This window comes from Trichoderma harzianum (assembly GCF_003025095.1).
Source record: "Trichoderma harzianum CBS 226.95 unplaced genomic scaffold M431scaffold_40, whole genome shotgun sequence".
NCBI classification, from domain to species: domain Eukaryota; kingdom Fungi; phylum Ascomycota; class Sordariomycetes; order Hypocreales; family Hypocreaceae; genus Trichoderma; species Trichoderma harzianum.
In genome coordinates this window covers 1-23390 of record NW_020209288.1, presented here as the reverse complement: position 1 = coordinate 23390, position 23390 = coordinate 1, and the positions used below count along the sequence as shown (strand labels likewise).

Here is a 23390-nt window from a genome sequence, read left to right as displayed (position 1 = left end):
GTTATCACTAAAGAGGGCGAGTATGTTCCTGTGGACCCTAACTTTAGGCCTCTACCGAAGTTCGGCCATTTCAGCGAGCTGGATCCAGAGTACGCAAAGCTCAGACCGATGCTGAATAGCATGATGGAGGGCTTGTGGCAGCCTGAGACATCTTTGGAAGATTTTCGCAAAGCCTGGCTCAACAGCCCACCGGCGCCCGAAGGATGTCCTGCAGAGGGCAAGGATGTCCTTACTGAGACACGGATGATCCCAACTCGTGACGGTGCCGAGATCGAGATTAAATTGTACACGGCTAAAAATAAGCGTCCTGGCTCTGCAATGGTTTTACGCTACCATGGTGGAGGGTGGGTTGTTGGTGGGCATTGCACTGAACATTCCGAAAATCTCATGATTGCCGGTTGGACAAATTCAGTAGTGGTCAGTGTTGATTATAGACAGTAAGTGGAATACGAATGGGGAAAAAATATGGATGGCTCATTTATTAATATGAAATAGGGCCCCCGAGCACAAATTTCCATATGCAGCCAACGACTGCTTCGATGCACTGAAATGGGTAGGTGATCGTGTATATATCACGTTGTGATACACAAATTGCTCAAGCATAGACTCTGGACTAATGTGAGGTAGTGCGGGAAAAACGCTGCTTCACTCGGGGCTGATGCATCGAAAATTATCCTCAACGGAAGTAGTGCTGGTGGAAACCTAGTAAGTCATGCTGCCCAGCATGAAATTCCTTTACAGAGGCTTCCAATCTTGGGACGCGTTAACCAACGACTTAAAAGGCTAGTGTTGTCGCCATCATGGCACGAGACGAAGGATTCCAGGGTATCGTAGCGCAAATTCTCACGTTTCCTGTAACGTGCCATCCCAAATTCTTTCCCAAAGAGGCGTATGAAATGGGTAGCTATCAGCAAAATTCTAACGACAGTGTGGTTACTGCTGCGCGGATGGAATGGTTTTGGGACATGTATATGCCGGAACCGACGACCGACTGGCGCTCCTCGCCGTTGCTTGCACAGTCCCTGAAAAACCTACCACCAACGTGTAAGTTATTAATCATTCAGCCCTATTTTGATGCTCCTGTGCATGAAACTTAATCTCAGCTAATAACCCTGGACTCTACAGTAATCATAGCTGCAGGGTGCGATATTCATCGGGATGAGGCAATCGCGTACGCAGAGAGGTTGCAAAACGAGGGTGTTGACACACAGTTAAAGATATACAAGGGAATGCCGCACTGTTTCTATATGCTTCAGACACATCCACAGACAAAAGACTACTACAAAAGGATAGTAGAATTTGTCGGGAATTTTTCTAGCTAAGCCCAAGCAGTTGGAAACCTCTTCATGATTAGAATGCTGCTGCTATCTACAACACACAATGTATGCAGAATAAAGTGGGCCTGGAAGCGATCCATGTAGCCAGACACTGGACTTAGACGCTATTTGAGCATATGATACTGAATGGGAAACTCCAGTATGTCTTCTGGCTTTCTATGACATATGCATAATAACAAAAGACTCTGAACACTTGCGATCTCGCATAGCACAACAGTCATGAGAGACGTGAAGGCCAATCACTTCTTCAACAACCTGGAATCTTGCATTTCCACTGCCTCGCAAATCATTTGTATAGCAACGACCATAGTTAAATTGAGTATGCCGAGTTTCCCTCTTTGGTTGACAATCCTCCATGTCTCCAGCTGCGAGGCGTGAAACTACACTGAAGGTCGACTGCACTTGCTGCAAGAAAGAGTATGTGGGATTATTTCACACTTGAGATCTTTCTGGCACGAACCGATGGAACATGAAGGCCATTTCCTCAAATATTTGTTGATCCAAAACGTATTCTCTATCTCGCCTTAATACCAGACTGGATCACAAAACAAGCCTTCTCGTGCTCGTTCATCATGAGGATTTCTCAACGGCCGCACGAAGAGCAGTGTCGTTTCGAGGCACAAAGTATGATTTGAAGCGGGGAGGCAGAGCAACCAGGCTCTTGGGGTCTGCATTTCCAGTGACAGGATGGCAGTCCACGTCGTCATACTTCTTGATATAGAAGCTATTGAGCAAGCGGATGAAGACGAGGTAAAGCTCGCGATTGGCCAAGAGAGAGCCAGCACACATACGATAGCCGACACCATATGTGAACAACGGTGCATCAGGTTGCTCAAGCCATCTTTCAGGACGAAAGACTTCAGGATCAGTCCAAAGATTCTCGTCTGTCACATCTATTAGCGCATCTCGTACAGACAATCTTAGCCGTGGAATTAGTGAGGAGCTATGTACCCATGTTGCAAGCCCACGCATTAAGGAATACCATTGTACCCTTGGGAATAACAGTGCCTTGGTATGGCAAATCTTTCACAGAAGCGCGAGGAAGAGCCAGACGGAGAACTGTGTAATACCGAAGAGCCTCCTTGACAAGAGCAACGACGTATGCACACTTTTGATCGTCATTCTCGTCACACATAGGCTGGTCTTCACCATAATGCTTGCGAATTGCCACAATGGCTTTTTCTTGGATCTCGGGATGCTGAGAGAGTAGCGCGACAAACCAAGCAACCTGCGTGGTGACAGTATCTAGACCGCCCGAAAGCATAGTTAGGCTGATTGAAGTGAGCTCATCTTTGCTCAACTTTGCTTCCTTGTCTAGAATAACATTGGCTTGAATACAAGGTTGGTGGGTTCCTGCTGCAATGCGCTCATCAAGAGCGTTGTTGAGATTCGTCAAGTACTTATCTCGGCGATCGCGCATTTCACGGGCCTTGGATGAGTGAAAATTGATGGGGTTCAGGCGCAGAATAGGAATGTAGTCTTGTAAATTCCCTGTGGTTGACCTAAATTTGCTGATCTCTTCTTCAACGTGGGTAATCTCTCCGAATAGATCGTCTTTCTGAGTTTTTAATCGCGTTCCCCAGTTTAGGGTCAGAGCGAGGGAAAGTGAAAGGCGCTGAATCATTGGCATAGGATCCACTGGTGTCTGGCCAGCGTTACCATAGTCGAAAAGTTCTTTAATAAAATCCCTACTTTCCACCTCAAGGTGAGGAACGTAGGTTGCGACAGAAGGTCGATTAAGTGCTGACGCTGCGCCTTTTCTTCGCCGCTTCAACGAGTCGCTGTATGGGGATGTACCAATAGTTGTGCCAGCTGTGTCAGACAGCACCTTTGAGTAGAACAAGTCAATATGTGCAATGTTACAGTTGGGAAAGTGGTCGGCCTCTTGAATGATTCAAGGTAAAACGCGGTATTGCGACATTGTCGTTTTGCTTCACTCACCTTATGAAACGTGTATAGCTCCGGCCTGGAACTTAGTGTTTGGGCATTTGAACCAAACACCGACTTAGCAGCTGAAGCTGAGTTGACGACAACAACAGGAATATTTCCAAGCATGATTTGGTAGACATCGCCGTACTGCTTGGCCCATTGCCGATACTTTTCGGCAGCATTGACACGGATATCCCAGATGTTACCCAACAAAGGAAGACCTTTAGGTCCATTCATATGAGGAATTTTGGCATTCTTGCGGATAATTTCGTTCACCAGAACGTAGATGATAGGGAGAGAGAGAGCGCCAATAAAAAGGTGTTGCACTGAGTCCCGCAGAATTCTCTCCAGCAAGACCGCAGATGCTGCGGAACTTAGCATTGTGGTGGGTTTTTAAACTGTCCCAGAGAGACTTTGTTGTTTTCATTCAAGGGGAGAGAACAAATAATTGAGAGTTCACTGGTATAAGACATGGGATTAGGACTATATAGCAGCACGATACCTGAAGAAAATGCTCTTATATACTAGAGCCTTTGCCCACCACGGCACTGAGACGCTGAGGTAGGCACAGCTGTGAAAGATGGGAGATCCTGGGGCAGTGGGCCTAGTACGAGTCTAGGATGGACTTCCCCACGCGGAATCGGTTTGCTCATTGTGTGCTCGGAATCTCGGAATTTCCCGAGCCAGCCTTTATTATGTGCATACGGAGTAGTCTGCGACTATTCTAGTACCATTCTCAGGGTAACGGAACCAAGGCCTGTCTCCTTCTTTGATCCTCGCCAACCCTCCGTATCCTGCTCACCACACTCGGCTTTTCCGCTCCGCACGCCGCTGCCAATACGTGCTCGCGTGCTGTACGCTCCTCCCTCCCATTTTCGTCATGTCAGACTTCAAACGCACAGAGTACGAAGACCAAGACTCAACCGAGGAACGGCCTGCACCCCCGACTAAACGCAGAAAATACATTGCTGTAGCCTGGTACGCTGCACACTCTGACCGAGGCTCCGGCCCTTTTATTTGTCACTTTTTCTTATATTTTTCCGAATTGGCCTGTCTTTTTGGGATCGAATTATTGACTAAGTGGACAAACATATGGGCAAAGAGGGTCAACTTGACTACAGCTGACTTGACATCATGAGTATAGTGATGAATGCAGGCGGCGTAAACTGAAGTGTGTCCCGGGTCAGACCGACGATTGCTGCCAGAGGTGTGCGTCCAAAGGGCTGGCCACATGCAGCTACAAAGCTCTCCGTCATGACTTTGTAGATAGATCTACGTGTGGGAACGAGTGAGCCCCCATTCCAAGGTTCCCCTATCATCATGTTCATCCCGGTAGCTGGAAGACGAGACTGATCTTGTTCCCAAATCGCAGTGTTGTATCGGCGCTGAGTCAAGATGTAAAGATTCTGAAGGATACAATGAACGAGTGGATGGCAGTAGTCAGACAACTCACCACGAATGGAGCTGCCGAACTTCCTCGGCGTCCCCCCAGCGCTAACCCAACATCTGATAACTTCCTGCCCCGAGAAACCCATGCCCCTGCTTCACCACAAGGCATATCTTGCTCTGAATCATTACCGTCCACCTCAGTGACCAATACTGTAGTGGTAAGACCTCTACCCCTAGCCTTCAAATCGGTTGAGATAGATGACATCTTGCTAATCCATGTAGACTGGCCAAACTACTTCAACGCATCTAGATCAAAATGTACCAGAGAAGCCTCAGTTTATTGGTCTTACCAGATCTGTCCATGGTGTTGAAGTAGGCGAACAGGTCTTGTCGCGGGTGGAATTCCCGCGAGTCGAATTGCCTCCTCCTAACGGACAGCAGTTTCGTTCTTTGTCTCCCAAAGAGCCAGATCAGCGTTTTGACGAGAATTTCTGGAAAGGTTGCAATCCTTCCGAGTTTGCGCGCTTGATTCACGTCTTTCAGGAAGAAGTGGAGTCAGTATATCCATGCCTGGACACGAATTATCTCATCTCCAACGCGCCTGAGGTCATCAGGTTGGGTCAGTTATCTACGGACGCTACTCAAAAGGTTTCTGATAGACAGAGTTCGTGCATCGGCTTAAAGGATTTACAGCTTGCCAAAATTGCTATTGCCACAGCAATGGTAATCGAAGGACATGGGAAGAGTGATAACAGCACATCAATGGCTATCTCAGTCGAACGAAGCGTCATGAGCATTCTGCAGCCAAGTTCGGGCCTGAAGGACTTGCAGTTGCTTATTCTTCTAGTGAGAATAATTTACTTACAATTCATTCGATATCAGATAATAACTGACATGGCTTTGTTCATCAGAGTATATACTACTTTCATATCGACGAGGATCTACTCGCTTGGCGAACCATAGGCCACGCCTGTCGTGAAGCACTTATGCTAGGCCTACATCGGCGAATCACGCTATTTGAAACGTTTCCTATTAAGGAACACCGCAATTTGGCTGTGAGAGTCTTCTGGACCATCTATGTGCTTGACCGGCGCTGGAGCTTTGGCACCAACCTGTCATTTGCATTGGTGGATCGCGATATTGACATGGAACTGCCAGAGCCAGTGAGAATTATCCATATGAACAACGGACTCGAGATGTTTCTCTCAAGTTCCAGGCTAACGGCTTCTCTAGGGCGAGGATTGTGCATACCTCCAATGCATGGTCGGATATGGTCGCTTATGTTCGACTATGTGGGATGCACTGATGCCCTTTGGGTTCCATGCCAATGAGAACCCCGAAGAGAAAACGACAGAACTTGACACAAAGACACAAGAATGGCTTGAGTCGATCCCTGTGCAACTCCGACTCTGTCACCCGCGACTCGGTCTGGCTACCCGGGCACAGCCTCCCGTGTTGCACAGATTGCGGGCCTTGCTCTACTTACGAGGCAACCATTTTCGCATTTTGATATACCGATACTATCTCCTTGGGCCAAATCGGATCAGGAACTCGTATCGCAACGCATGGTTAGCTGTCGAAATTGCGCAAGACAGCATCCAAGTGCTAGTCCATCTCAACGATTCCTCGGATATTTACCGACGTCAGCAGGCCGCTTTCAATTACTTCTTGCTTAGCGCCCTGGCTATTCTTTTCCTAGCCGTTTGTAATGACCCCGAAGCCTTTGCCGCGCCGTGTAAGAAATCGCTTCATTCAGCTATTGAGCTCCTGCGCCATTTTTCTAGCAAGAGCCGGGGGAGTCGCAGACTTTGGAGCAGCGTCCGAGGCATCATCCCCCGGCTTCGTCGGCTTGAGAGTCGCAGAACTGAGGACGTTGCCCAACAGGATGTAGCAAGTCCTCGGAGAGAAGCAAACAGAACAAGTGAAGGATCTACGGACACAGTCCCGGCATTGCGGTCCCCTGAGGTGGGACCTACAGGAGATACCAGTCTTTGTGAAGGCGGTACCAGTGCTCTCAGAAAGCCTGCATTGAACAGATGGGGATCCTACAACGTTGACAGTTACTCAAGACCTCCCCCAGGATATAATAGGGACTCTGAGATGACCCCTGATTTGACCACACCAGATTTCGTCAGCATGAGCAATGAACTTATGGGGCTCTTTGAGACATTTGAACAAGGTCCATATCCTCCTCCGCAAGCTGATACCGCGGGCTGTTGGGAAGATAACATTTATGCCCCAAATTTTCTGAGTGAGGATCAAGGGGAGATCTCATGGCATTTTAACGAGCTGATCCAATAGAACAGAATGCGTTTACACGCGATAGCCAAAATTAAGAAGATTCAGGAATCTTGCAGTTCTCTATCCACGTTAAGTCCTAGGCAGTGAAGTACAAAATTGGAGGCTATATATTGACTGTGTGCTTAAAGAAACTTCCGCTCGCAATTGAGTCTACAGTTGGTTCTCGTAGTATACCATCATGACCCCTTGATGAACCGTCTTAGCAAAAGCCTTCAACTCTGCGTGAGCGACACATTCATTATCGTAGTAGACCATGTCGTCCAATGAGTTGAACTCTGAATGGGCCGCTACCGTGAAGCCTTGCGCACGTTGATCGGGCTTGGTAGATCCGGCGGTGACTGAGAGAATGTATGGTTTATTGTCCTTTAGGCAGCATAGAAATGAGCAAGAGTTTCCCCAGAACTATTGATTGAAGATTTGGTTGCAGCATTGTGCGGCATTGAAGTAAAGCCTGTCGACGTACCTTCAATGCTCTAGTAGGCATATTTCTGTAAATGTCTATCAATTTTTCTTGGTCAACTGCGCTTGGGATTTTGAACAACGTCAAACGATGGATGCGTCTGTCTGCCATGGTTTCCAGTTTATCCCTAAAAAACAAAGAACTAGAAGGGGGGAACAGCTGATTTGGGACGCTTTAATTCGAGGACATGCAACTCTTAATATTTAAATACCACTTATGACACATCGAGGCAAAGAGTAATAGGTGATGTGCCAAAGTGGGTAGTGGCGGCGCAGTCGGAAGCGGAAATCTCCAATTCCGAGCTGTCGAGTGGATTCAGAGATAGCAGTCCAACTCGCATCCCCATAATGCGGTGCTGACACGCCGGGTTACCTCATTGAAATACTTCTATTGTTATTTTCAACGCCAAATGCGGCAAATGGGGATTCTCGAGGCTGCCCTGGACCTGTTCCGTCCAGGTCAATATCGTTACCATTTATCAACAGCTGTGTAAGTGCGGAGGAACTAAAAACAAAGAGATTGATACGTAGGTGCTTAAAACCCTCCGTCTCCGCGTTAGTCTGGAAAGTCTAGTATCTTACAAGATATGTCTTTCTACTATTATTAACAGTTCATCTTCTTTGTTCAATTACCAATGTTTCTCAATGCTCTCTTGTTGAGCGGTTCGCGATCATGGCATAATCGGAATGTTCCGAAGACCCGAGGCCTCAGACGTCGGGTTAGCGCCGTGCAAAGACAGCGCCCCCCAACCAGGCGGGAATGGGACTTCTCACGTAAAGGGTCTCGGAGAGCTCGAACTCCGAACTTTGAAAACAGTGACGGAGAGCCTCTCGGCATTTTTGCAGCTTCTAAGCCGAATTGGCACCCATTGGCAGTGTGCCTCCGGTTAATCCAGATCTACATCACGCGGCGTTGGCCCGTATTTTATACGATTTACTCTCAATGTCTCGTGCACGGTTAGGCACGAACCTGTTTAAATAAGGGCCGTTAAGACTGGAGGTATGACCTTGTGATCAGTTGGACATACCAGTGAAATCATCTGAATCTGAAGTATGCACACTTGCTGAATATAGTGAAAGTAATAGCGGGCATGATGTAATTTGTGCACGTAGTCCGTAGGCAATCCTCAAAAAGCGTGGCCTTGGGGGCCATCGTTCAAGGCAACAACGCGAGAAGAGGCGATCTAGGTATTCAGTTATAATGGCAAAGTCGCTCGGCTCTGCTTCGGCAGTGTATTTATTAGCTTCATGCTTACCAAAAACAACAAGCTCGGAGCCTCGGACAGCTCGTCGTGGTCGATCACGCTGAGGAGTACATTTTTGGGCATGTTTTAATGAACGATCCAAATATGGGCGCACATGCCACTTGGACCGTTCAATGTCAAGTAGTTGTGCACGGCCATCAGCCCATGGGTCGAACTTGCAGTTGCCCTAGAATCGATGACAGATGTTGGTCTATTCAACAATGCAGATGTGGAGGCGTATCCACGAGAAGTCGAACAAAAGAAGCGTTCTCGGCATCAATTTGGAAGTGTCTCCGTGCAGTAAAAGCATAAGCTACCATCTACGACTTCCGTCTTTCGCTTTGGACGCTAACGGGGTGACTCCAACGATATTATAGCAGCACAAAGAAACCCCACTACGTGCAGTCACGCAAACTTTGTCTCAGCACCTGCTGTGGTCATGGCCCCAGACTATTGCCCATCACAACATATCTGGATACCACGTGTGCACCGGAGACCTTTCAGGCTTGAATCCTAGATGCGAATTGGGTCTGAATGGGAGGAAACCTGCTCTGAAAGATTAACGGGGTCCTTATTTCCCTCGAATTGTGCGGCGGCAAGCAAGGTAAATTATAATGAGAATGAAGTTTCGTTCATCATGAAATGATACGCCAGTTCGTCTTGTGGCAATTCTGATGTACTTAGAGAACGCCGAGGAACCGTCTAGCCATCGCATGTAAATAAGAAATTGGCCTTACTTGGAGGTTCAAAAATGTAAAGGTTTCACCATGCCAGAAGCAACTCTTCAAATCTATGGCTTAAATATAGGCACCTGTAAGGCTCGCAGTTCGAATTCACCATCCTCAATCTTAGATGCTTAAGAACATGTTCAGATATGTATCGTGCTATATACGTGTTCAAGTATAGACAATAGAAGTACAAGATATATACTGATGACTGTCCACGACAATGTCCAGAGAGTCAACCCTTTATGTTTCCGTAAGGCTCATAGCACATCTTCGTTGCCTTATGCTAGACCTTTATTTTTCTTTGGCATCATTCCCAGAATTACTGGCAGGATGACCACCAAACACTGCTAACAACGCATGTGTAAGGCGCCTGGCACTGAGTAGGGCCGGTATACCCTTGGCCTCCGCACTGACCCCATTGCGGCACAGAGCCGCCGCCAGTTGGGCCGGTAGAACCACCACTAGTAGAGGTAGGCTTGGAACCGCCACTAGAACTGGTAGGCGGAGGGGTTGAACCAGAGGCAGCAAGATCACTGACAACCTGGTCCAGGAAACCGGAATTCAGGTATAACTGGGACATATCCCACATCATGATACCCGCAAAGCTTGAGTATTGCTTGGTAAATGAGATCACGGCGGAAAGCTGGGTTCCGGAGACGTATCCACTGGCAGCACCAGTGTTGGCGGCGATACCGAGCAGAATCCTCACGTTGGGGTTCTTGCTGACGGTGTGTGCCCAGTTGTCCCAGACATCAAAGTTGTAGTTCCATTGGGTCGTTGCTCCAGGGACATAGCTGCTGACGCCGCATCCGTTGTTATAATACTGGATCATGATGAAGTCGAAGGAAACAGAACCGTTTAGAGCAGGGTTGTCGGCGTAATCGGGATAGACGCATTGTGGTGCAGCAGACAGGTAGAATTTCCTGCCTGCGGAAGCTGCAGAAGCGTCCATCAAACTCCGCAACTCAATAGCAAAAGTGGCCAGATTATTGACGCCAGACTCAAAATCGAAGTCGACGCCATCCACCACTGCTGAACCAAAAGGGCGGTCTACATTGCTGTTTGGATTAACAGGTCCAAACATATTCCAAACCGCCTGAGCCGCGGATGTGGCAGCACTAGTGGACGAAAAACCGCCTTGTGTATAAGATCCACCTCCAAGTGAAATTAGGATGGTCTTGCCGTATGTTTTCTGGCATGTGATGATGTCCTCCCTAAAGAATATCTATAAGCCTCTGATATTGGAGGAATTCGCTGCGAGTCAGAGTATCACTTACTCGATTTGAGGGCAATCAAGTGCATTGGCATTGTCGGGGAAGGCTGTACAGTTGTTGCCCGCATTGGCGAAGTTGGTAATGACCGGGCTGATGCCATTCATAAACCCAATCGGGATGATCTATGAGAAGTTAGCCTGGCTACTGAGTGACAAGCGCATCATTCGTAATGCCTACATCTATTTCAGCGTCTAGAAGTATTTATTAGCTTTCATGAATTTATCCAAGTGGATGTTTAGCTTACTGGCACAGTAGGTAGACAAGCGCTGCTGGGAGGTTGCTTGGTTTGCTGAATTTTGACCTGTACACGACGTATTAATAGGAAGCTGAAGCCTAGAGAGTCTATTGAGCTCACCCCAGTACACGGCAATGTTTTGCGTCGAGCTAGCGTTGAAACCGGCTCGCACCGAAGGTAGGGCGGCCAGCAAGGCTCCTAGATAAGCCCGTGACTGAACCATGTTGGCCTATGTAATTTGTAGAGCCGCAGATAACTTGTTGGTATTATCTCAAAGATGGAATGATGGTTGATGGCAATTTCCGAAATGCTACTTCCTCTCATATATAATCAGCTCACAGCATAGAGGCTCAACACTAAGAGCTTAGATTGTGAGGTGGTATTGAGGAACTGTAAATGCTCCAAGCTTTACTTCACGAGGATAGGTGGGGCAGCAAGTACCACGTTTCGAAACAGCAACCCATGATATCAGCACAACGTTGTATCTGGGGAAGATGGGGGAAAATTTCACAGCAAGTAGGAACTAAATGCAAGTTTATAATAAACTCGTGTGCCAGCATGTTGCATGCCAGGTGACTTGTTTGATCAAGTGATGCGGGCCAGGGAATGGCTGGAGAGAGGGCGAGAGGAATGGAGACCTAGCCATGGGATTCAGAAACGTGCACCCTAAATTACCAGCTATAGCAGCTGTCAATTGCGGGTTGGTGTACTGGTGAGACACAAAGTGCCAAGGCATAGTCATTGCAGATATGGTCGCATCTGTGATAGGTACAGTTCAGGAACCTACATAGCTGGGTTACAATTTGCTTGCCGATTGTGATACTGTAACGTGGGAGTTCGAGTCACGTTTAGGCTATGTTGCGTCAAATTAATCTATCATTTCATTTACTTGTTTGCTCCTGCGAGTCCCCTGACTATGATAACTACTTAATCGCGGCGCCAGGAATTTTGCCAACTGCCTAGATTAGCAATTCTCGGCAATACGGAAGCAATAGTCTGCCGACTGACCAATTGTGTTGAGTGGTACCTGCGCTACAATTTTGTAATTGCCTAATCCGTACTATCAACACCGGACGCGAAGCTCTGAGTTTTAGCGGTATTTCATGATGGTCTCTCTAGTCGTAACAAACATATTGAGCGCTTATTGGGACTGTTGGAAACATATGCAACGATCCAGTCAAAGCTGAGTGGAGCATATTCTATCAGAAACACAGGGAAGTAGCCGTCAATTAGTATGTATCCCATACCTACTTTGGGAGGAGGCTCAAAATTCGCTTTAATAAGCGTTGGAGAGGGGGGATAGGTTTGGCGCACGGTAGGGTACCTAGGATACTGATCTTCTTCAGAGCTTTTCATCCCTGGCTTTATTTGTATTCCCCCGTCCTACCCATCTAACTTTACGTTGAAGTAGGACTACTACGAATATAAGGCCAGCATAATGCGATAACTGAGAGGCTGTGCCACGTTGATGGTGGTATAAATCACAACAGTTAAGCCGCTAGTACTAACGATTTTCTTGATCAGAAAGCCTGTAGTAAATATGAAGAATGGATTTTTTGTAGTTGCCTATGTGCACACTCGAGATATTACTTCTTTTTGTTATAATCTTACTTCAGGATTAAAATGTATTTTACGTTATTTGTGATGTGATAATACTCAGGATGATGTTTTTTCCTCTCTCGTTTGAAACTTCAACATTTTCTGGCTGTAGCAAACGGTTTGCAGAGAAAAAGGGATCAGGAAGTGAATCAGCGTGCAGAAACAGTCAACCCGCACATATGCACAGCACTAAATCATCTGGGATATTGAGAGTATTCTCCCTTATGTACTCCGTATTCGTATGCACACATTCATCTTGCGGTATCTATTGTTTTTTTTTTTGTAAACCGCTGGTGTAGGTTACGCAGAACACTTTGTGTAATTTAGCCATCTAAGCTTAGGTAGTGCCCAGCCTGGAACTAACGAAAACCGCACCGGGTTAACATGGCTCCGTTCTTCCCCGCCAAACTAACTCATGGGGATATAGTGGGATAACTATCGATTCGGTGCATGGGGCAGTTACTCCAGCTCCTTTCTTTGAACGTTCAGCTGTTATCTTACAATAACTGAGTCAGTCAACAGTCAACTCGGGTATCGATTGCTTATGATTCTACGTTGCTATGCATCAGTATTCATAGCCCTCTCTCTATCCTCATCCTGACCATCTCAGTTCTTACCATGACAACTGCGCCGGACACAAATGACAACCCAGATCTTCATGACGGAGCTTGCTCTACATGTCGACGCAAGAAACAGAAATGCTCTCGCGAAGAACCTTGCCGAGCCTGCATTTCGAGCGGCTCCGATTGTATTTATGAGAACGCTCAGCGTCGCGGCGCCAAGCCTGGATATATAGATACCCTCATCAAACGCATGGACACACTCGAGGCGTTGGTTTTGGGACAATCAATGCTGCTTGGGCCTGCCATTACTCCCACCAAGGATGCGTCAGATGATCCGCCGGACCTGGGTGAGATGCTGCAATTGGTTCGACAACGGCTACTTCAGCAAAACAGGAAAAGACGGCGGACTCACAGCGCTTCCAATTGCTCGTCACCATCGGCTACATCTGTTTTGGTCCCACTAAGTCACTCTAAAGGGCGCGGGAATAACGATGCCTCCTCGGCGGTGCACTTATCGGGGGCCTCTCCCAAGGCGTCTGTTCCGCCACTCCACATGATGCGAGAACTTGTCAATATTTACTTTAACCGCATACACCCGTGGATACCCATTTTACACAGACCGGATATTGAGGCAGCGTTGGAAACTCAAAATGGAAGTCTCCCTGATATTGTGCTGCTAGCTATGACTGCGGTCAGCATCCGATTCTACACTTCTGACCGCCAGATCCAGGACCTATACAGTCGTCGATGCCATGACGCTGTGGTTCTTGCCTGTATGGATCGTTTTTCGGTGCAAACGCTGCAGGCAAGTATAATCCTCGCGTTCAACACAATCGGCAGTGGTAAAGGGCCCACGAGTTGGTCTATAGTTTCGTCTGCAACTCGAATTGTGGAACAGCTAGGATTGGCCGTGGAAGACGAAGGAATGTCGCAAAACAGGCTTCTTAATCGCATAGGGTTTTTACCGCCAGCGAGGAATTGGACGGAAAAAGAATCTCTCCGGAGAATATTTTGGTGCATCTTCCTCTTGGATCGGTTTTGCTCTGTCGCTACCGGCTGGAATACTGGACTATCTATTGACCACATCAAGAGGCGTCTCCCTGTCGAGGGGTGCTTCTGGAGAGACCAAGTGAATAAAACCGCAAAGTTTTTTGACATTGACAGCAACAAAATAGAGCCAGATGTCGACACAGATGCCATGGGGGGGCTGGCATACCTCATCGAAGCATCCGAGTGCCTGAATCGTGTTGCAACCTTTCTTCTGCAAGAGTCCGTCGATCTTTCCAACAGTGAAAGTTTGCGGCAATGGTTTGAGAGATTCCAATCGCTGGATGCTATGCTTATACGTTGGAAAACCTTCCTTCCTACACGATGGCAGGTTGCAGGCATTGATGCCACTGGCAAAATGGATGAAAATCTTACGCTCGCTCACATCACGCACAACACTAGTGTCATCATGCTGCACCAGGTCATGGCGTATCCGGACGCGGTTCTACGCAGTCGCTTGCCAACCGAGAATGCTGCCAAAACATGCATATTGGCGGCTGGTGAGATTGCAACAATAGCCGCCAAATTTATTGCTAACACAGTCGTGGTCATACCGCCCACGCTGAGTTTTTGCCTGTTTATTGCCGCAAGGGCTTTGCTCGCTGATGCCAACCACTCAAACACACCAGTGGATACTAACTTTGAGATACTGCTCCAAGCTCTTCAAGAGGGCTCATCCCGGTGGGTTGGCCCCGACGGCTCCACGGAGAGGGACAACTTGGCGGGCCAATTTGCCGACAGACTCGACGCTGCTTGGAAGTCTCGGTCACCTGTTAATATCCGTACGGTCGCTTTTGAAGACGACCATAGCACGTTCCCCATATCCTTTGCGAGTCCGCCGATACCGGACATATTTCGCGATGCTTCCGCCAATCTTTCGTCCACGTTTGGTGCAATGGTGCCAGAGCCTTACAACGACCCGGATATGGACTTTCAAAGCTTCGATCGTATCTTTACTTGGACCGACGAAATGATTGACAACGGTCTGAATTTACCATGATCATACCCTCAGGCAAGACGAACGGGTGTGGGAAAGTCGATACGTATCCATCTGTAATTGCACTTTCATATTATCAACCTAATGCAGTACAGTAATAAAACTAAAGCTTTAGCGTCACCGACTTTACTTCAAAATACGATTCCAACCCCATGCGGCCGTTCTCTCTGCCAGTACCAGACTCTTTCCAGCCACCAAAAGGCATGTCATACGGACCCGTTTCACTGCTACAGTTCACCGTGATCATGCCCGCCTCAAAGGCTTTCACCAGCCGAAACGCCCGTGACACGTCTCGTGTGAACACGGTACCGTGGAGACCGTACTGTGTATCGTTACACTCCGTTATCACTTCGTCTTCTGTATCAAACGGCTGGATGGCAACAACTGGCCCAAAGACTTCCGTTTTCAGAATATTCGCACTTTTTGGAACTTGAACGAAGATTGTAGGCTCGATGTAATAGCCTTTATCCTTGGTTCGACAACCTCCTGAGATCAAGGAAGCACCTTCGTTCTTTGCCTCATCAATTAGTCTGAGAATATTGTCGAACTGTGTCTTATCTACTTGTGGACCGAAGTTTGTCGATTCAAGACGTGGGTCGCCCACATTAATGTCCAGAAATTTAGGTTTGAAAGTGTCCACGAATTTGGTGAATACTCCTCTTTGAACGTATATGCGCGAGTTTGAAACGCATATCTGACCAGAGTTGAACTTGATGCTGGCTGCGACAGACTCAGCGGCCTTTTCCAAATCTGCATCATCGAAAATGACGGCTGGATTCTTGCCTCCAGTTTCGACACAGACTCTCTTCATATTACTCTTTGCGGCCGCTTCCATAAGCATCTTCGCCGCGCGGGTCGAACCCGTGAAGGAGATCTTGCGAATCTGCATGTGGCTTGACAATGCGTGCCCGGCCGTATGACCAAACCCAGATAACACATTAATGACACCCGGGGGGAAGCCAGCTTCGGCTGCTAGAGCTGCAAACTTCAGAGATGTCAAAGGTGCCTTCTCTGAAGACTTCAACACAATGGTGTTTCCTGTTACCACGCACGGAATCACTTTCCCGCACCACATAACGATGGGCACGTTCCAAGGAATGATGGCTGCACAAACGCCAAACGGCTGCCGTAGAGTAAAGGTAACAAACCCCGGGGTGTTCAAGCTTGTTTCTCCGTGGATGTCATGTGCCAAACCCGTCGCATGTTTGATACCGTCGATGGCGCCAGAGACGCATGGCAGATAGGAAGATATCGGTATTCCCATGTTTGATGCTTCTAGCTGCGCAATCTCATTCTTGTCCCGGTCAATGAGTTCGGCGAACTTAAGGCACTTTGATATTCTCTCAAACATAGACAAGTCTCTCCATGCTGGGAACGCGGCTGCGGCTGCTTGGACTGCTAGGTCTACATCTTGCTCGTCTGCCTCGTGGACATCGACAATCTTTTCCTCAGTTGTGGGGTTAAACACGGGGAACGTCCTGCCGCTTTTTCCAGGAAGCCATTCTCCATTAATGTGAAGACGTGTCTCAATATTTCCATGACTCATGTTGCTGAGTTCCCCCATTGTTGGTAGACTTGATGAATGGGAGTGTGAATCAAGGTTGGGTCACTGTATAGACCGGTAGCCAATTGCTGTGAATAGAGAACTCGGACCTCAAAGTTCAAGTCCTTAGAAGCTTTATGCTCTGCAATGTAAAGTTATTAGTACCCGCTTACCACTGAGCAACTCAAGTGTGGGGTGCGAGGTACACGACTTCCATGAGGGGGAAGACGGGGACCGGTCCGGCGATATCGCCGCCCCCGACGCCATGGTAACTTCATTTGTCTAGCCACGTTTAGTCTCCACACGTACCTGGGGATACCCCATGGGGAAAATAGGGAATCTAAACCGAAAACAATAATATTGAGAGAAATGGCGGGCTGATGCATCAACCCCAGATTCAGAGTTTTATAAAAGTCGTGGGGTCTGATCTTTGTTTCAATCAGTTGAGCATGAGACTATCCACTCTCTGAGATCATCATTTACTACCTCGTTGCTCAATCTTATCAGCTTTCACTGAAGCTATGACTCAGGACGACGAAAAGCTGGGCTCAGCTGGGAATGTCCGCCATCGTTCCTATACAGAGGATGTGGACGATACTGTCCATGTCACACAATTGCTGGGCGAAGCCAAGCCCAAGCTGTGGACTAAACGCATGTTCCGCCTCTACGGTATCCTCTTGCTCGGGTATCTCTGCATTGTCTTGCAAGGATATGATGGCTCTTTGATGGGTGCCATCAATGCAATGGTGCGAATCAGCCCGATCGCTGCTTTATTATCGAGAGTATTCTTAACTGACAACTGGAGCAGCCACAATATCAGCAATTCTTCGGGTTGTGAGTCGCATATGTAAAAACCAGACGATTCAATTGCTGACCATCTCGAGTTTAGAAAATCTGCCGGATCGTCCACAGGATTAGTATTCGCCATCTTCAATATCGGAAGTCTCTCTGCCCTTCCATTTGCAGGCCCAGTCAATGACTATTGCGGTCGACGATGGGGAATAATGGTTGGTTGCGGCCTCGTTATCGTCGGCACATGCATTCAAGCTCCGTCCCTCAATTCACGAATGTTCCTCGGCGGCCGTTTCCTTTGTGGCTTTGGACAAGGCTTCGTGAATGTCTCCGCCCCGACATTTGTTGCCGAAATGGCTCATCCGCATTGGCGTGGCCCATTATCCGGCTTGATGCAGACGAACTATTTTGTCGGCTCCATCATCGCCAGCTGGATTACTTACGGCACAGCATTCATCAACGGAGAAGGCTCATTCAGGATCCCTTTGTGGCTACAGATGGTCAGTTCTGGTATTGTCTTCTTCGGCATCATGTTTAGCCCTGAAACACCCCGTTGGCTTATGGCACATGGGAAAGCCTCCCAGGCTGAGCAAGTTTTGGCGGAGCTCCATGGAGAGGGGTCCGTGGACAATCCATTCGTGAAACTCCAGATGGCCGAAATGAACTCGCAAATCGGTCACGACGGCTCCGACAAGCGCTGGTGGGACTATCGAGACTTGTTCAACACGCACGCTGCGAGACGTCGAATGGTTTGTGTCGCTGGCATGTCGTGGTTCGGCCAGTACTCAGGAAATGCCCTTGTGAGCTACTACTTTCCGGTCATTGTAGCGCAAACCGGTATCACGAATCCTCACACGCAACTGCTTCTCAACGCATTAAACCCTGTTGTTTCCTGGTTTGCCGCCATTTCTGGAGCCATGCTCCTCGACAGAGTTGGCCGCCGTCCCTTATTAATGAGTGGCGTGTTGGGAATGGCAGTTTGCCTGGCCATTGTCACGGGCTGCACGAAGCTCTCCGTAGATACAGCTAACAAGGCGGCTGGCAATGCTGGTATTTTCTTCATTTACCTATTCAGCGTCATCTTTTCAATCGGTCTTGTCCCCTTACTTCCATTCTACATTGCCGAAACGCTCCCTACTGAGACTCGTGCCAAGGGTACGGCGGTTGGGGCCGTTGTCTCGTCCTCAGCTAGTATTCTCGGACAGTACACAACCGCTGTGGCTATTGAGAAGATTGGGTACTACTATTACATTGTATTTATTGTCTGGGATGTGATTGAGTGTTTGATCATTTACTTCTTCTTTGTGGAGACGAAGAATCGGACATTGGAGGAGATGAATGAAATTTTTGCATCTCCGAATCCTGTCAAAGCTTCTTTGAAGAAGCGGGATATGGTGGAGGTGGTCCAGGAGACTGTCAAGGGGGTTGAGTAGCCGCTTGTCATAAGCGTTACGATTACGCGCCCTGGTGGGCACACACTTATTACTTACATCTCTATTTATGAATTGTTGCGATATATAACTATTTCACAATTAATAGTATCCTTGGATTCAATGTGTCTTATACTCAACGGCTGTTCGAGAGTGTGAACTTCAAGTAGGCGATATCTTGACGCCTTCATTTCATTGATCCGTGCTCGATGACTTGCCATCAGCAAGTTTCGCAGGCATTCTAAGCCCAATCGTTCCAGATATCGGGCAGCAGATTGCCTTCACCTGTTCAAATTTCTCTCCGTGTCAATGTGAGGAAATTTTGCATCACATTCTAGGAGTTTCTTACCCTACCATCTAGCGGGGTGAGCTCCAAGCGTTTGAACTTTTCCTAAGCCAAAAGCTATTACACATCTGCGGCCGATACCTGCTTAATATGGGATCCATTTGTTAAGAATGGCTGAAGTGTGTTTAAATATAGCCCATCTTGGCGTTGTCCACCAATATGCATAGGTCTTACACTCAACAGCTGATAGCTACGGCAGGGGGACTAATTGTCAACACAAATTCCGCGACATTCGCATTTTTTACGGCATTCTTTACTCATAGCTGTCTCCTTGTTAAGTAGTTGCTACATGCCGCCTCGTTTAATTCTCATCGCTGTAGCGAATACTTGGCATCTCGCCTCAAATAGTAGATTAAAGAGTGGCTATTAAGAAAAACACAAACACAGACCTTGCCACTACCACTTTTGTAATCGTTGCTAAAGCAATAGAAGATTCCATAATCATCCAATCGCTCCACAACCAGCTTTGCTCCTTTCTCCCATCTACCGCACAAGACCTGCGTTCTGATGTGGTGTCGGCGGCTGAGCCTTGTACAGCACGAAAAATGGCGGCTGCCGTGATTATCCCACAAACTCCGCCAAGGCCGGGGTAACAGTTTGTACTTGAAAAAGGTATTTCGTGCTGCGATAGCCTATGATCCGATGAACTAGTCTGCCGTTAACCCCGAAGACTTCCTGGCTACAATTTTGACTAACCCTTCGCCTAGAGTCAGTTACCGCCAACGGGCATATTGTCGCGCCGCTCCCTGTGCAGTAGCACCATCGCACTGCACCGGCGAAATTTCCGGGCCGCGTCCGGTTCTAGTTATTACTAGTTCAAGGAAGGTCGGAGGTTGATAGCAGTGAGGACATTAGCTAACCTATAATTTCACGCCGAGCACACCTATGGTGAGGAGATGCCGTTCTTCTATGCATGGAATATTTCATTTATTTGATTCACTTGCATTTTAAAGTCCCCTTCATGTTTTTCTAGAAGTTACTGCTCTCAACATGCTCGAAAATATCACCATTCTTAGTCAATTGGCACCATCTGAAAAGGGGATCGTGACTGACCAGCACTTCCCTACGAGCCGTCAGACAAGCTTGCAGCAGCTCTGTAGCGATGTCCTCAACCACATCGCCGCCGCAAAAATAATGCGAGTCGCATTACGTCCACCACCCACCAACGGCTACTTCCCACATCGGACAGATAGCACTCAGTTTCTCTATCGTTACGAACCATCTCATTGGTGGACTTCTGGGTTCTTCCCCGGATCCCTTTGGCTCCTTTACGAGCGCTCATTGCGTGTCAATCTTTCATTCTCATCGGACGAGATCCTTGCACAGGCACTGAAGTGGCAAAAGGGCATGGAACAGGAGCAACATAACGAGGAAACGCACGATCTTGGTTTCATGATTCTTCCTGCATTCTATCGGCATTACAAACACTTCAATAATGCTGCTAGCAAAGAGATTATCATCAATGCTGGCACTTCGCTTGCCTCGAGATGGAGCGAAAAAGTGCAGTGCTTGCGCTCATGGGACACATGTCTTACCAAACGATTCAATTTCGAGAACAAAAACAAGGATTTCCTGGTTATAATCGACAACATGATGAATCTTGATCTTTTATACATTTGCTCAGAATTGACGGGAGATGATGAGTTTCGGAGAATCGCGACCGCTCATGCTCATACAACGCTACAAAATCACTTACGTGAAGACAGCTCCACTTACCATCTTGTCAATTATAACCCGGAGACGGGAGAGGTAAAGGGTCGGTACACAATCCAGGGCTACGATGATAGCAGCTGCTGGAGTCGAGGTCAGGCTTGGGCGTTGTACGGTTATGCAACCATCTACAAGTACACAAAGGACAGGAAGTTCTTAGATGCAGCAAATAACTGCACCAGATACTTTTGTGACCGCATTGGAAACACCCACGGTGCTGTGGTCTGGGACTTCGATGCGCCACGATCTCCGATCATTCTAGACACATCGGCCGCGGCCATTGCGTGTTCAGGAATACTACTTTTATATCAGCTGACCGGTGACAGCCGCTATCTACCATGGGTAACGCAAATGATGAGATATTGTTTGTCACAAACGTTAGCCCCCGATGGTAGCGATACAGTCCTCAGAGACGCTACTGTTAACAACAATAAAGACGCGATTGAACAATCTTCTCAAACAGGGCTGGTATATGCTGATTATTATTTGTTAGAAGCTGGGAATAGGTTGCTCGACATAGAACTGAACTAGACATAATAGATCAAGTTTATCTACTGATGGCTATGAACAAATAAAGTGAAAGCATTAAGATAATCCCAAGCTGCAAGTTACTCTATGCCTTCTGGACAGCGTTATGTTTGACAAATTATGCTTCGAAGCAGAATGAGACTCAGTAGCCGACCAATCAACTACCGATAGTACCACCGTACCCAATATATCAAAACTAAGATTGATATATAGTACCGTCTTTCGGAATAGATCCATTTGCTAGGAAAGCAGTAATGGCACCAGCCGTGTCACCCTGGAGCGAGAAGCTCGTGTGGCCGCTACCGTTTCTGTAGATACTGAATGCGGTGGGCATATTTGCCCGCATACCAAGGCCCCAAGGCAAAACCGTAGCTTCATCGTAGAACGAATTGACTAGCATCACTGGAGGAAGAGTCTTTTGTCTTGTCAAGTTGAAATCTCTCAGTGGATTCAATGGTTTTACCGGCCAACCGGTACAGACGGTGAGTGCTTGAGAAACAATCCCCATGCCGCGAGAGTGAGGGGCGATAAGAGGTGTGACTGTCCAAATGTTTCGAAAATCTTCAACACTAAGTACTCGATCAGATCTATCGGAGCATGTGATGGCTAGCTCGGGGAATACTGTAGTATTAGCTGGTGGTAGTTGATTCTGAAAGATGACTCCAGATCTTTCTGAATAGGTGTAGTTAAGTGCATAGGAGACGGCCTAATAATTGGGTTCTGCACCTTGGTGTATAGATCTTTGTCGCATTGAACTGGATTGCTCCTACCAGTTCCTCTCATATCTACGCCGATGATGTCAAAATTTTGCACCAAGGGCAACCAATGCCTTAAGTTGCCTCCCGTAGACAGCGCGTTTGCAAGCTGGGATAGTGTTTGTTGTCACGACCCGACTCTTAAGGTCGCGACAATGGGCCAACAGGTTGGCCGGAACCGGATTAACTATAGGCCGACAGACTAATTAGGACTGTTAGCATTCCCTAATAGGAAAGCTAGGAAAGCTAGCTTTTTAAATAATCTACTATAGGAAAGCTAGGAAAGCCAGCTTTTTAATATAATCTAGGATACATAACTGGATATATAAGTTTACTTTATGTTACTTATTAAAATACTTAAATAGCTAGTTATTATTATAGCGTTTATAATATAATTAGATTAGAACTTAGATATCTACTTTTATTTATATTACTAGCTGGTAATAAGATTACCCGTTTACTAACTTAATTGCTTTGCTAATATAAACTATAGAACTACTTTAAGGTTTATCCCTTAGGAATAACTAATCTATAGTATTTATAAGACCTAGTTTATTATATAATAATAACTTTTATTTAAATAGTTACCTTAGACCTATGGGTAATAAGATATAATAGTTAACTAAATATAAGACGTTAACCTTAATAAAATTTATAAAAACCTTACTATAGTATAATAAAAAAACACTGCCTTAGTAAAACTTATAAACTTAAAAAACCTTATATAATAATAAGCTACTACTATACAAAGACTTATAAAATAACTTTAAATACTGTAAAGATAACTACTAATAGTATAACCAGTAGTAAACCCTATAGTTAACCTAGCCCCTATAGTATAACAATAAGAACCCAGTGTCACGACCTGGCTTTTATGGTTGCGACAATGGGTCTACCGGTTAGACGGTTACGGATAAACGTTGGACCGACTAATTAATTAGACACGGATTATTAAATTATTTAATAATCTAATAATCTATAAGCTAGATTATTAGAAATTTTAATAATCTAAGGCAGGATTATCTATACTTATTAATAATCTAGTCTAGGTTAACTAAATATATAAGTTCACTTTATATTACTTATTAAAATACTTAAATAGCTAGTTATTATTATAGCGTTTATAATATAATTAGATTAGAATATAGATATTTACTTTTATTTATATTACTAGCTGGTAATAA

The 23390-nt window shown here is 46.7% G+C and overlaps 9 protein-coding genes across 9 annotated transcripts; 5 read left to right on the top strand and 4 right to left on the bottom strand.

Annotated features, from left to right (window-relative positions):
• Window positions 1–243: 243 nt before the first annotated feature.
• On the top strand, window positions 244–1322 carry M431DRAFT_101984 (hypothetical protein; the record flags this gene model as incomplete). Its single annotated transcript, XM_024911373.1, has 5 exons — window positions 244–437; window positions 496–565; window positions 628–705; window positions 783–1044; window positions 1126–1322. 5 exons carry the CDS (start codon window positions 244–246, stop codon window positions 1320–1322), a joined length of 801 nt encoding a protein of 266 aa, XP_024767245.1.
• A 249-nt stretch (window positions 1323–1571) lies between these two features.
• On the bottom strand, window positions 1572–3647 carry M431DRAFT_551634 (hypothetical protein; the record flags this gene model as incomplete). The annotated part of the gene is made up of 3 exons (XM_024921345.1): window positions 1572–2221; window positions 2289–3165; window positions 3279–3647. 3 exons carry the CDS (start codon window positions 3645–3647, stop codon window positions 1908–1910), a joined length of 1560 nt encoding a protein of 519 aa, XP_024767244.1. The 3' UTR covers window positions 1572–1907.
• Window positions 3648–4684: 1037 nt separating this feature from the next.
• M431DRAFT_488472 (hypothetical protein) lies at window positions 4685–6956 on the top strand (the record flags this gene model as incomplete). Its single annotated transcript, XM_024916564.1, has 4 exons — window positions 4685–4873; window positions 4938–5501; window positions 5567–5818; window positions 5889–6956. 4 exons carry the CDS (start codon window positions 4685–4687, stop codon window positions 6954–6956), a joined length of 2073 nt encoding a protein of 690 aa, XP_024767243.1.
• A 150-nt stretch (window positions 6957–7106) lies between these two features.
• Window positions 7107–7527, bottom strand: M431DRAFT_101976 (hypothetical protein; the record flags this gene model as incomplete). Its single annotated transcript, XM_024911369.1, has 2 exons — window positions 7107–7319; window positions 7420–7527. 2 exons carry the CDS (start codon window positions 7525–7527, stop codon window positions 7107–7109), a joined length of 321 nt encoding a protein of 106 aa, XP_024767242.1.
• A 2179-nt stretch (window positions 7528–9706) lies between these two features.
• On the bottom strand, window positions 9707–11119 carry M431DRAFT_101981 (carbohydrate-binding module family 1 protein; the record flags this gene model as incomplete). The annotated part of the gene is made up of 5 exons (XM_024911372.1): window positions 9707–10601; window positions 10665–10783; window positions 10839–10852; window positions 10906–10962; window positions 11017–11119. 5 exons carry the CDS (start codon window positions 11117–11119, stop codon window positions 9707–9709), a joined length of 1188 nt encoding a protein of 395 aa, XP_024767241.1.
• A 1994-nt stretch (window positions 11120–13113) lies between these two features.
• On the top strand, window positions 13114–15105 carry M431DRAFT_501926 (hypothetical protein; the record flags this gene model as incomplete). Its single annotated transcript, XM_024918075.1, has 1 exon — window positions 13114–15105. The coding sequence occupies one exon, from the start codon at window positions 13114–13116 to the stop codon at window positions 15103–15105; it is 1992 nt and encodes a 663-aa protein (XP_024767240.1).
• Window positions 15106–15161: 56 nt separating this feature from the next.
• Window positions 15162–16721, bottom strand: M431DRAFT_514316 (hypothetical protein). Its single transcript, XM_024920203.1, has one exon. The coding sequence runs from the start codon at window positions 16664–16666 to the stop codon at window positions 15206–15208; it is 1461 nt and encodes a 486-aa protein (XP_024767239.1). The 5' UTR covers window positions 16667–16721; the 3' UTR covers window positions 15162–15205.
• Window positions 16722–17298: 577 nt separating this feature from the next.
• On the top strand, window positions 17299–18870 carry M431DRAFT_101977 (hypothetical protein; the record flags this gene model as incomplete). The annotated part of the gene is made up of 3 exons (XM_024911370.1): window positions 17299–17391; window positions 17454–17479; window positions 17535–18870. The coding sequence occupies 3 exons, from the start codon at window positions 17299–17301 to the stop codon at window positions 18868–18870; spliced, it is 1455 nt and encodes a 484-aa protein (XP_024767238.1).
• A 1477-nt stretch (window positions 18871–20347) lies between these two features.
• M431DRAFT_101994 (glycoside hydrolase family 88 protein) lies at window positions 20348–21454 on the top strand (the record flags this gene model as incomplete). The annotated part of the gene is made up of 1 exon (XM_024911376.1): window positions 20348–21454. The coding sequence occupies one exon, from the start codon at window positions 20348–20350 to the stop codon at window positions 21452–21454; it is 1107 nt and encodes a 368-aa protein (XP_024767237.1).
• Between the last annotated feature and the right edge of the window lie 1936 nt (window positions 21455–23390).